The sequence below is a fragment of the Micropterus salmoides genome, unplaced genomic scaffold (assembly GCF_014851395.1).
Source record: "Micropterus salmoides isolate LMB-PRFRI ecotype aquatic unplaced genomic scaffold, ASM1485139v1 Ms_hic_scaffold_12, whole genome shotgun sequence".
Taxonomy (NCBI): Eukaryota; Metazoa; Chordata; class Actinopteri; order Centrarchiformes; family Centrarchidae; genus Micropterus; species Micropterus salmoides.
Window position 1 is genome coordinate 17,446,888 of NW_024040263.1, and position 13,510 is coordinate 17,460,397.

Here is a 13,510-nt window from a genome sequence, read left to right on the forward strand (position 1 = left end):
ATGAAGTTTCACACAATTAACATACTTAAAAGGGCTTGTTTATTAGGCAAGGAACAAGGAAGTTGTCTTTAACAGGTGTCACGCACTGTAGCCTTGAACTGCCCCCTGTAGGATCAATTACAACCTCACCTGATTTAACGTCTTCATAGGGTGTCAAAGAAAACATCACCGGCATTTGTTGGATGATCCCACTAGGAGCATACATGTAAAACTTCACACTTAATCTATTTCCAACCCCAATCCTAAAAATGTAAAAATGAAGACAAATCAGCTACTAGGTGCCTTTTAGTGGTGCATATCATCACTCCATAGTAAGAGTATGGACTTCTTAAATACAGAATAGCGCTGCTGTACTTGAGATGTACCGTCACATCACCTGCTATTGAAATACCTTGTCTATAACATGGCAACGTTTACAGACACATGTCCAGTATCCTATAAATAGCCTGGCTACCCTCTTCACACACATGAATGCTGCTGCTGCTACTACCCCCTGGAAGCCCCACAATGTAAGTAAAATTGATGTTAGTGAACTATTCGGCCAGACGAGCTATGTGCAGTTCTGGTTTTCCAGATCCAGCATCTTTAGTGCTATATTCAGATTCTAATCATCGTGAAGCTTAATTTCACAGCTCATCAGTACTAAAGATTGGATTTAGTGGGCCAGATGTGCTGATTTATTGAAATAGATAGTCCCATCCAATATTTCCATAATCTCCCAAATGCTCTTACTCCTGCATTGTTAGGAAACATCCACACAGACAAAGTCTGTCAAAATGGGACTTCTTGTGTTTCTTCATTATGAAAATGACCCACAATTTGTCCTTTGTTCATAACAGAGTAGAGAAGGGCAAAGAACAATCTTTTTTATTGATCATGGGATGTTTTTGCTGATGTGGTTCATACTGCAGGTTTGCCATTTTATTTTATTTTTTGGGAAGGGAAGCAGGGGTGAGTTATTAATTATTTAGATGAGCCATTTTGAACAATAGTGAGGAGAAAAGGGTTCAGATCAGAGACAGAGTCAGAGAGGCTTTGTGTTGTATGTTGCCTCCCTCTTTAACAAGAATCCTTTAGGGACTCGCTGTTGATAGATTAGCTGACAGCAGCCATGTGCTTAAGCGGCTAAGAAACTGGGCCTCCTCCTCTCTACAGTAGCACACAGAAGAATCATAGTACATTTAATCTGCTGTATAATGTAGCCTTGTTTTTATATATTCTGGTTTCATCTGCACTGAGAAAGTACAGCATTAATTCTGTTGTTCTAAAAATGTCTAAAGAAGCATAACACAGACACTTTGATGTGAAGAATACATTCTTGTGCCTTGAAGTGTAATTTTAAATTCAAGTAAAGTGTCGCCCTGTGAATTCCCACCTATAATCAGCTCCTGTGGGGAACTACCACTTAAGAGACTGCACTGCTAAAAGGAAACGACCTCATATAGCCATTGATGCTTAATCAAAACACATTTACAGTATATCCTTTGGTCAGAGTGTAAATCCATTCTGCAATACCAATGTTAAGATTGTTTAATTCTCACAAGAACATTTGCTAAGTGGAAAGATTACGGGATAATGTTGGATGTAATTGAGCACGTGTGTGGCGTTACTGAGTTAAACTTGTCTGTTGGTTCTAGTGTCCAGGACTCCACATGTCACATTAAGAGGAAGGAGGGTGGGGGAACCTCCATCGGAGAATGGCTCCATCTGCGCTGGTGCTGACTAGGGTCTTGTTGTTGGAGCAGATCTTGATGCTGGTAATACTGCCACCATGAGCTATCCCTATGTGGGTTACTGCCCCTTCCATGTAGTCCCACACCTTCACCAGCTTGTCATCTCCACCTGTCGTGAAAAGGTCAGATATATATCAATAACATGCGAGCAGTTTGAGTAAGAGCATGCGATGTAGTGTCCACAGAGGTGAAAACACAGGTTCTGAACAAAAAAATACAAATAATGGGCACTAACTGAAACATTATTCACAAAGAAACCAAGCATCCTTTGATCCGAAAATGAGCATAATCAGCAGTGATTGGGGAAAGTGTAAAATGATAACAGTTCAAGTGTCAGACCATCTTTTGGAGGGATGTGCTACAATAACTATCCATATACTGAGTGCTCATGTACCCAAGAGATTTTTGTAAATTTTGATTTGTAATTTGTTTTTGGTTGAATTATATCAACAGTAATGATCTCTAAAAGGTGTACATCAACAATATAACGAGCAGCAGATGAGTAAAGGGCCGTACCTGTGACAAAGTGTTTGCCATCCTGGGAGATGTGCATGCCATTGATGGCCCCAGACAGCGAGCCCTCCAGTTCTCTGATGGTAGAACCATCAAACACATCCCAGTAGGAGACCTGAGTAGGACATTAACACACAGAAACCCTGAAATTGCAGTTGCATGTGTCGTACGTAACACATATTTGTTCGTCACTAGCATAGTTCACGGAGGACTCAGTGTCCAAGAGGGAAGGAGATGCAAACATATGTTATGTGTGCCTCTACAGTACACAAATATTGTGCAGTCTCTTTATCCTTGATAACAAGGAGGAAAAAAATCAATCAGTGTTATAAGCAAAATGTACAAAGTAAAACTATTCATCATGCAGAAATGATAAGTAGTGTTTTACTATTTTATCTGATGTTTCTGGATTAATATTCCTGCTATATTAATGTGTATGTTGCACTTTCCTGCTGTATATGTTTAAGGTTGCGCTGATTTTACATACTTTATATACTGGGTAGTTTAATCTACAGCAATGATTTATATTCTGTAAGATCATCATATGTTTGTAGCTTCACTGACCCATGAGAACCACGTAGCTCAGCCCTGTTTTCAGCTTTGTGACGATGCATTTACCAGCTAGTCCGAGTTTTTTTTTTAAGCCTTTATTTAGCTTAAGAAGTAGGAGAATTTTCTCAACCCTAACAAGAACACTTGATTAGAAAAACATCTAATTCAAAATCACCACATTTGAAGATTAGTTTTCACTGGACAGGAAGGGTGTGAAATAATCTGAGAAGAAGTAACTAATTAAAGCTGTCAGACAAATGTAGTGGAGTAAAAAGTACATTTGCAGTGCTTGAGTAAGTAGTGTACTTAGTTACATCCTACCACTTCCTCTCATATACACACCTATTGAAACCTTGTTTGCTGATCTAAATGAGATATAGTCATCCCTGGAGCTTTACAGCTGTCAAAGTATCAAGCCTCACAAAAGGCAATTGTTAGCTGAAGTTATTTATAGCACAGGCAGCAGATCATCACAGTACTAGACACCAACAAGGGTCCTTTCTTGTTATTTATATGACCAAATCAGTCTTCTGAGGCATCCTGTGTGAATGAGTTTCTGATAGGAGAGTTAGTGGCAGACCTTAGCATTGACCTCAGGGCTGAATGATTTTTTAAATGATCATTTTTACATCATTATTCTCATTTTCATTGAAAAACATATCAAAATGAATGTGTGATTTTTGCAAGGATCTATACCATACAAAGATGTTTTCTTGATTAATTGTTGATTAATTGATGAATGATTAATTGTTCGGCCCTAGTTTAAAAGTCCAGAGGCCATTTCAAAGTTGGTAAAACACATTGCACTTCTAAGTCAATCAAGTGTTTAAAGCACTTAACTAACTAAATATCAAATTACTGAAAAACTTCACTGTAATGCCACTAATGAAAAACAGAAGTGTCCTATTGGACTAAACTAAATTAAAATCATACACAGTATTATACACACTGGTCAGCTATTTGTAAAAGGAAAAGTTCATATGTTACACGGAGCTGCACAGCCCAACATTTATAAGAAAAGCCTCTGAGACAGGATTTCATTTGTCTGCACAAGGCCGTGCCTATAATGCATTACAGGAGGGGAAACGCAATCTCATGCAGACATATCAAATACTGTTGGTTATTATGGAATGAAAGAGGAACAACAGGCTCAGTAAAAAACAAAAGAAAACGTATTTATAGTTTCAGATTCTCAAAGCAATAAGCTGTCCTTACAAGCCAGCGGAACATTCCGGGGGGGGGGGTATTGGTAGATTGGCACGGGCGATTCAAGGCAAGCGAATGGGCGAACAGAAGTACACATAGACAATTATTATACACACATCAAAAAGTAATCTAAAAATAAAATATGACATATGTTAGAACACATACAAGGATTAGGTCAAAGTGCCAAAGCATTTATCGGTCTATGCACAAAGAAAACTGACAATTTTTTGTACTGTGACTGTTCACAAGTCTAATGGCTTCTGGAATAAAACCAAACTTCCTTCCATTTGTTTTACATACAGGCGACATAAACATATTCCTGATGGCAGCAGCTTAGAGTAGTCATAGAGGACAGATGGAGAGGCTTGGTGACATTAATATTTCCACAATTTAGGAAATTTAGAAAAACACAGCCACAACCAGAGGATAAAAGGGTTCATTATAAACACTAAATACAAACTTCTGAAATCCTTCCTTATTAAACTCAGTATCAAATCAGGACCTGAGGCTCTCAGATGTACAGATTATGCTAATCCATTCAGTGGAGGTTTCTAATGTGTTTACCAACATGAAAGTACCACCTTTTCAACAAAAAGCAAATAAAGTAGTACCTCTAAAGATACCACTAATGAGAGATAATATTTATACAGTACAGTACAATATTCTGTATATCCCAGTGTGATCAAAGTTATTGTAACACTCCTCCTTCTTCTCCCCATGACATCTTTCGTCTTCTTCTCCCTGCCACAGTCACGACCTCTCCCCCCCTTCCTTGTCTCATTTCAGCAGCTTATTAGAGACTCCCACCTGTGTGGGTTTTCTTGGCCCATCTGTGTTCTCTCCACCTCAGCCTGGGAAACTGGCCTACCGCCACAACACAGGCCACAAGTAAATTAATTACATGCGGTGAGCAAGGGAGAGTCTGAAACACCGGGCCTACCAACGGCACTGTTCACCTTATTACCAGGAAAGGCCTGAGTTCACAACCAGAGTATAGTCGCCTCAGCTACAGGCAATATTACAGAAAACATTAGCAACATTAAGTCCTTGTGTTAATGGATCCTTTAAAAATATGCATTCCAAATGAGCCATACAAAATTAAAATGTATTATAGGACAGCTTTCTTTGTTAACATTACTCATTGTACAGTACATATACTATGTGCCCACCACTCACACACTCCTTTTACTGTAGAGAACTTATCCAATTTATTAAACTCTTGCCATCTTGTCTTGTCCTTGAGTCTTTCAAGGACGTTATTGGGTCAAGAAAAATGATTGTGATCTTGTACCATGTAATCTCAACATTCCCAGGCATGAACCCTTGTCACAAGTCATCTTCCCCTCTCTCCCCCTGTGTTTCTTGTCTCTCTATATACTGAGATACTCTCAACAAAAAGCAAAAATGACGCAAAAATGTTTAACATATTCAACTCTGGATATGTTGCTCATTTTGTGCTTGCCAGTGTACTATCTAACATTTTAATTATGTTAGCAATCAAGGCTACATTCCCCCTTTAGCACAAACACAACAGCAAACAAATAAACAAATAAACAAAAAACATGACAACATTAACTGGAAACAGTACAATAAACTTGCTTTCAACTTTCATTCATGCCCTCCTAAAATAACACAAAAATGGGGAGAAATTCAGCAACATATCGTCTCTACTAAAAGCACCATCAAAAAAATGCTTTTCATCCTTTAAAAGTACCTCATTAAAACAACCTCTCCCTGACCCCCCACTCCTCTATTTTTTTCTCTTGGCCAGTCTCTTTCTCTTCACTCCTTCTCCCACTTCTTTTGGTTGACTTTCTGTGAATTTACTCATAGAGGCGTGCTGGGATGTGATGAACGGTTGGATTAAGGAGAGGAGAGAGAGCGGAGCGTTGGTATTTGTTCTCCTAGACAGAGCGCCTGTGTCCTGGGACGAGCAGATGGTAGATCTGGCTGGCACTTGGGTGGCATAGGCACATCCGCAGGAAGGCACGAACACCACAGCACTCCCCTCTATCTCCCCTGTCTCTCCCCTTCCCTGAATCCCTCCTTCTTGCTAACTCTCTCTCTCTCTCTCTCTCTTTCTCCCCGCTCACTCAGCACATCCACGCAGCCCTGTGTTAATCAGCACAACTTGTCCTCACCTCTCAGCATGCAGGGGAGGCGACAATATGGGTTCTGGTTTGTGGCCGGGATCAAGGGCCGTGGATGAAGTGCACAATCAAGGAAACAAGCATTTCATTCTGCCACTGTGAACTTCTGACCTTATGTAAATAAGTTGCGCGAGTGAGTTAATCAAAATAACTGTGTTTTTGCCACAGTGACAGTAGCAGCCAACACAATGGCTTAATTATGCTGAGCTGAGAAACAAATTACAAGCTTTTCAAACTAATCTACGGGCATGCAAGTGTGTGTGATTGCGCAAGTCTTCACTGTGCTCCTCTAGGCTGATCTTAACCAGAGCGGCAGGGTTTTCTCTCATGCACACTGAGTGGAGATTATAATAACAATAACAGCATAATGAGACATCTAGATTATGACTGTTGAGTGGCTGTCTCTTTGCACCCTGAGGGATTTTCAATCATTACAATCATTACATGTTTTTTCCTGTGAGGCATGACTGGAACGCTTTGCTAACCAACTCTTACATGCCATTGCATAAAACCAACCATAACAAATCTTAAGGATAAAGATACATGGGCAGATTTCTGAGACCATAGTGATGGGATATATTGGTTGGGATATAAATAAAGTAAATACAAATAAAAAAACTGGAATTGCCTTACAATTCTGCTGCACAGCTCTGTTAACAGTCCCAAAACTCACCTTTCTGTCAGTGCCACTGGTAATGATCTGGTATTCCTCTGGGTGGTAGCACACCGTCCGGAACAGTGTGTTGGCAATCACCATTTGAAGACTCACAAACCGCCTGCAGGAGGAAATGCAGAAGTTGAAAATAAAAAGGAGGAGAGAGAATGGTGAGTTGTGGAAAAATCACATGTGATGAAAGTGCTGTCACATCATGAACTGCCCAGAGTGGGTTAATGTGCTAAAAAAGGAAAACACAATAAACACAAGCCAATCTGGATAGTTAGGGGAAAAAACTGCTTAAATGTACTGTGCACTCACATGCCAATTAAACATGCACACACACACACCGGCACAGCTTCCTCTGTGGAAATGTGTGTCTGGCTGGACAGTGTGCCAATCTAGAATCATTAAAGCTCTTGTCTGACTGATATTCTTTTTAACATCAGCTTGTTAGTATTCATGCAACAAAAGTCAGTCCATACTACTCTTGATGAATACAGCCTGGAAGCCTTTAATCCACAGACTTGTTCACTGAAGAGGATAAACAGTGAAAAAGCATGACCACCGTCAGAGTTTTTAAAAGGTTTTTATTCTCCTCACAGAAGCTGCCCACAGATTAAAGGATTTTAAGCTTTCTTCATAAAGAATGCACTGGATTTCTTTTTATTCCTACTGTAGCAGACAGACACAGATGAACTGCTTCTGCATTTCTCTCTCACTAAAACTCTCTGGTGGCTATGACAAACTACTACTAAAAACAAATGTCAAAAGAGTATTTTATGCACTAAATATACAAGTACAAGTACATACTGTATGTGTGAGATGTGTGTGTTGCTGTTCTTGCCTTGTGCTCAGACACACACGCTTGTGTATGCAGATGGGATACTCACACTATGTCCCAGATGATGCAGGCACCGTCAGAGCTGGCAGTGACACACTCTTTGTCGTCACTCTTGATTTTGATACAGTTGACAGTGGCTTTGTGCTCCTTCATGGTCTCCAGCAGCCGATGGCCACGTGGCTGCAGCTCCCAAACACGCACCTATGACAGGTGCACCCAAGGTCATTTAACATCACACAAGATATCTTTTCCATAGGATATGACAGTGAATTTAAATATTTTGTAATGCAAATTGCACAACTATGAATACAAATATTAATATTTAGCGTCAATCAATACTAAGATCTTCAACCGCATGCCTTTTACCTTTCTAAATGTGTCAAACTGCAATCATACTGTATGCCACAGGGCTCAAAAACATAAAATGGTGAATATGTATTTGAAGGGTGATACAGTCTGGATATGTATCATAAATGTATAATGGATTAAATCCTGTGACCATTTGCAAATTTCCCCACAGATTTTCTAATAAAAAAATGACTTCACTTAAATAAACATGTTCATCCTTCAGTTCATCACATTGAGGAGGAATTTCACAATAAATAACAGAAATGCATGAACAGCTCCTTTAGAGAAGTCTAGACATGCTGCTCTGCCACTCACATAAAATTCTCGAGCAGGAAATCTTTTCCTTTCATAAGTTTTGTTATGAAATAGGTAGCCATGTTAACAAGATTAGCTTACTCACAAATTAACCATGGAGAATAATCTTTCCATTTTAAGCATATGGCTCCTTAATTAAGAAAAAAAAGTATCCAAGAAAATTGTGCAACAACTGTTCATTCAAATCACTACACATGGTGTCTGCTAGCAGATGACTGCTGACATCTTGGAGGAATTAGCGGGCACTGCAAATTCAGTGCTTGTGGAGAATTTCAATGTGTTGCTTCGTGTTTTCATTTGATCAGATTACACCATACTTTGAGGTTATTTGCACTGACCTGCCCCTCTCCCCCACCACTAACAATCCTCTTGCAGTCCCTGGTGCCAGCGATGGCTGTCACACCCATTCTGTGCGCGTTGTGAATGACGACCATGAGCCGGCCACTCTCCGGCGCAAACACACGAATCTTACCATCATTCCATGCTAGAAGACAGTGAAATCAAATGTTAACAGTCAGTTATCAAGAAGAATACTTTGATTCAGTATGTGAAAGATGTGTTTGGTAATTTAGGAAAAAGTGTTACATGTTTCTGCGCTAAAGTAACTGAGGAACAATTAAAGTTACAAGTGAGCTACGGCTCACGCTACGAAACAAAAACTGAATATTCTTTGTAGCAATAAGCTCCAGCGTCTTGTCTGCAGATATCTCTCACTGATTCCCACCACTGATGATGCTGTGTCCGTCAACCATGAAGTCCAGGGAATTGCAGGTCATATTGGGTACAGTGATGCGCAGCAGCTCTTTGGGCTTGTCTATGTGCCACAACCTGATGTCCTCCACAGAGCAGGTTGCAAATAATTCAGATGTTCCACTAGTAGAAAAACAAAAAAGAGAGATGTACAGCTGAAGTGAATGTGGATATAACCATCTGTTGTAAAATAATGCTGATTACGTTAAAGGCATAACAACCTTATGTTAACCAAGTATGCATATAATTACTTATATGATGAAGTTGGATTCAATATATTACCCAGGTGCTTGTACAATATACCTAAAATCAATACTGTTTTTCTAAACATAATGGACCAACATGGATGAGGCAAGCATTTGTCACCCTCTAGTGAGCACAACAGGGTACTGAAGTCATGCAATAACAAAAGATAGATGGGGTTTAAGCTACTTGCAACTTGCTGGCTTACTGTTGTCAGAAAAATACAGAACCAGCTCAGCCTATCTATATGTAAGGTAGGCCAAAACACCAAGTGAAGGTAAGCACCACTTTCTGGTGTGCCTTTGCATGCTTGTGAGTCTCATATCAAGCTTGGGAAAACATCGGGCATGCACTGTTGTTTTTGTGAGACAGATGTAAAAATGTTGACTCAGACAACATCTTCATTGAGATCTGAACAGGCAGCTGGCCCACCACTGTTTGATGTTTGTTTTCCTTGCTGCTAATTGGAAATTGTATAGGCATTGTGCAAGGTGCTCTTATGACCTCAACTAACTAGTCATAAACATGACAGTGCATCATAAATACTTTCATCTTGTCAAGCTCCCAGATAGAAATTATTATTTTACAGCATGACAGAGTTTAATTTCTCTTCATTTCAGTCAATTTAGGAAATATATTTATTGCCAAATTCAAAAACTTAAAAAAAAAAAAGCCATTTGCCATTTTATTACCTCTGGTGGGTCACATATCCAAACCATAAAAAAAAAATGATGGCAAATGTTGTCATGGGTGACTGATGACTTTGACTCTTTCTTCCTGAATTGTCTGTCGTCCACTTACAAACATATGGCTACGTCCTTGACAGCACTGTTGTGGCTGGTGGAAATGAGTTCAGCTTTGAAGTTGTCATAACTGAAGCGGTACATTTGAGCAGCCTCTGTCCCAACAAAGAACTGCTGACCCTCTCCTCTTATAGCGATGGAGGTCACCCCCTTTTCAAGCTGTACCTCCCTAATGTGGGAGAAGAGGAAAAGGGGATTTGACAATGAGCACTCTAATAAACATACAATAAAACCAGTAACGTTGTATTTGTACACTATTATATATTTATCATAATGTACAACATATCGAGAAAAAAAGCTGTGAGCCTTGCACATCATACAATAGTAGGCAAATGTAAGTATTTGTAATGGGGATGATTCAAATGATACAGTTGCAGAACTTACTTAAGAGTTTTGAAGTTAGTCTTTGAACACAGAGTGAAGGTGCCAGAACCAGAGCCTACAAGCAGGTTCCCAGACTTAAGCATCCTTAAGACATTGACACCCTGCACAAAAAAAGGCATGAGCACTGAGTTTTTAGATATAGTCCTAAAAAGTTATTATGTACACAAGAACATATCACTTTTCACATTCCTAGTTATTTGATACTAGCTGAACCATATATTTAGAAACACCTGGTGAGTTTTGTCAAAAATTGCTGAGCTGTCTGAACTCCCACACATTATAAATAAAAGACTCTGGATACAAGTAGTAAAGGAACATACCCACAAAGAAGACTGATTTCAGGAAGGATGCATTTCAATCAGCTCAATATATGAAGCAAGAGACCTGACTATCAGGTAGAATGTGAGTGAGCATTCACAGAGCCATATTAGGAATGTAATGACTCCACTGTGCTGACCTACCAGGCTGTACTTTGCTTTAGCTGGACCACAGTCACTCAGAAGCCCTGTCTTCAGGTTGATTTTCATTATGTCACCACTGGTTGTGCCACAGAAAAAGAACTGATCATCCTCTGGGATCTGTGTCATAATTTAAACAAGCCAACATGAGCAAAACATGAGCAAAACTGTCTAATATCCCAAATTCTAGTCAGGTTAATAGATTACCAGCTGTAAATCTCCCACTGCAACACTAATCATTTATTGACTTTTGGTAATATCCATCCATTGCAAAACTCAGATGAACCTCAAAATGGCAAACTAGTTAAATATGCAGTGTAAACAAACTGTTGTAAATAAAAGATGTTCATGACCTCGCACCTCTATAGATTTCACAATCCTCTTCAGCTTGCCTGTCTGACACTCTGTGGGCCTGATCTTTCTGTTGGGGAGGTCCAGCTCCCAGACACGCAATGTTCCACTGCCCAAAAAAGACCAACGATATTAAAACACTTTGCACATTGACAAGAGATGATAGAGACACATTTTGAATGTAGGTATGCTTGGGAGAAACAATGATACATTACATTACATTTAGCTGACGCTTTTATCGAAATCGACTTACAATTGCTATTTATGCCAGAGGTCACACACCTCTGGGGCAACTAGGGGTTAAGTGTCTTGCTCAGGGACACATTGGTGGACATGTCACAGTAGGGAATTTAACCCGGTCTCTCATACCAAAGGCATGCGTCTTATCCACTGCACCATCAACACCCCATAATGATGTTCCCCATAATAAAGATAAAGATATAATTTGTTGATAAACCCTCTGAATTATGTAAAATCTGTGTTTATGAGTTGCACAAGGCTGACACTTGGTTCACAGAATCCCAGAAGATACCGTTCACTCACCTCCCAGCAGAAACAAAGATGTTGTCGTTTGTGTTCGAGTACTGCACCACGAGGCAGTGGCCGGCACTGTGAGCTGAAGCTGGGCTCCCACAGATGGCCTGCTTGGTCTCAATATTCCATACCACTATGCTGAAAACACATAGAAAACACCCAATATAGTCAACAAATAGAGAATATGTACAGTTGAGTGAATTTACATGATACTGTTTCATTCTGAATCCAAGAAGGGATCGTTAAGTGTGAGCATGGGCAACTAAGTTACTGAGACATTTTCTCTCTTCTTAACTGAAGAACTGATTTGTAGTAAATTACTGTATTTATCAAGTGTTACATACTGTTATAATGTGCCCCATCTCAATTAGCATTCAGTCACACAGCAAAACGGTGTATGCTTTACTGTGAGGATATCAGGTTCATTAAATTATATGTTTGAATATGGCAAAGGTACTGTGTTTACTCTAACACCTTGTCATTGAAATCTTGTTTTTAATATCAGGTAAGTAATATTTACATTTTTTAAATAGTACAGAGTATATCATGACTTTCCGAAACTACTATCCTGCTTTTCAACTGATTGTGTTTCTCTATTACTCATTCCTTTGTGACACATTTGGGTTATTCACAGTTTACCTGCCATCATCCTGACCCCCAAGGGACACCAGGTACTTGTCGTTGGGAGAGAAGGCCAGTGCCTCTACCTTTGCCTTGTGGAGCAGTAGCTGGGCATAGATTGTTCGCTGTGCATAGTCCCAGATAATTATCGTAGCCTAGAAAAATATGTATTTTTCAAAATGTTGTGTGTACATGTGTGATATGTAACATCATATGTTTTAAACAGGCAATTGGAGATTTAGTTGAGTCAGCCATACCAGCAACTTAACGTTACATAAGGAATAATGAATCAGAACTACAGCTACCTTAAAGCCCATGAAGTTGATTTGTCCAGAAGCAATATATAATCCACTTCTGGACACAGAAATGCAGGACACATTGTTTGTGTGTCCATGCAGGAACTCCTGCTTGCCATCTTTGATTCTCTTCAGAATGACTGTGGATCCCAGAGGATAAATCAGATGCTCTCTGTCTGGATGGACTCTCAGGCCAGAAATCACATGACCTGATGAAAAAAAAAGTGTTAACATAATATCTAACCCAAAAACTGTATAAAAGAGGGGTCTAACATGTTTTAAGAAAAGTGGATGAGCAGACATTGCAACAGTTCCCAGTTTGGCAGGTAACGTTAGCTAGTTAATCCAACCAAGAACAACAACACAACACTTCATCGTGCTGCTATGATCATTTAAAAACGCAGCTTTGACATTTAAATATCACAAACCTATAAGCATTAAACACAATAACTGAAAAGAAAGTCCCACTTTTTTGTGCACAAATTGGCATGCTACCTACCTTGATGTTTGATTTGTTGTCACAAATTAGCCTAAATTAGTTAACGTTTGCAGGAAAACTCACCGTTGAAGCCAATTACAGCTTCCAGTTCAAGTTGAGCCATGGCTGAAAAACTAAATGTATAATCTCTTTCTCTTGTGAAGTGTTAAGCTATGCCTACTTTCAACAGGACCTAAAATGTTGCTTTAAAAACTAACGGTAAAGCTACGGCTATTTTCTCAATCTGGTCTGATAGCTCTCCAACTAGTAACACCA

At 39.5% G+C, this 13,510-nt stretch overlaps 1 protein-coding gene across 1 annotated transcript; it reads right to left on the minus strand.

The window, feature by feature from the left end:
- Positions 1-22: 22 nt before the first annotated feature.
- Positions 23-13,510, minus strand: cfap52 (cilia and flagella associated protein 52). The gene is made up of 14 exons (XM_038713787.1): positions 13,319-13,510; positions 12,766-12,965; positions 12,479-12,615; positions 11,849-11,977; positions 11,315-11,414; positions 10,958-11,074; positions 10,497-10,597; positions 10,111-10,281; positions 9,041-9,189; positions 8,655-8,800; positions 7,703-7,854; positions 6,828-6,930; positions 2,250-2,361; positions 23-1,842 (listed from the first exon to the last, which is right to left on the minus strand). The coding sequence occupies exons 1-14, from the start codon at positions 13,356-13,358 to the stop codon at positions 1,661-1,663; spliced, it is 1,839 nt and encodes a 612-aa protein (XP_038569715.1). The 5' UTR covers positions 13,359-13,510; the 3' UTR covers positions 23-1,660.

Bases quoted from the DNA above. Each gene is read 5' to 3' on its own strand.
- cfap52 (XM_038713787.1), bottom strand. From the start codon at position 13,358: ATGGCTCAACTTGAACTGGAAGCTGTAATTGGCTTCAACG. The intron at 10,598-10,957 runs GTAGGTCAGCAC...TTTTTTGTGCAG, and splicing joins CTAAAGCAAAGTACAGCCTG to GGTGTCAATGTCTTAAGGAT. The intron at 10,282-10,496 runs GTAAGTTCTGCA...CTCCCACATTAG, and splicing joins ACTAACTTCAAAACTCTTAA to GGAGGTACAGCTTGAAAAGG.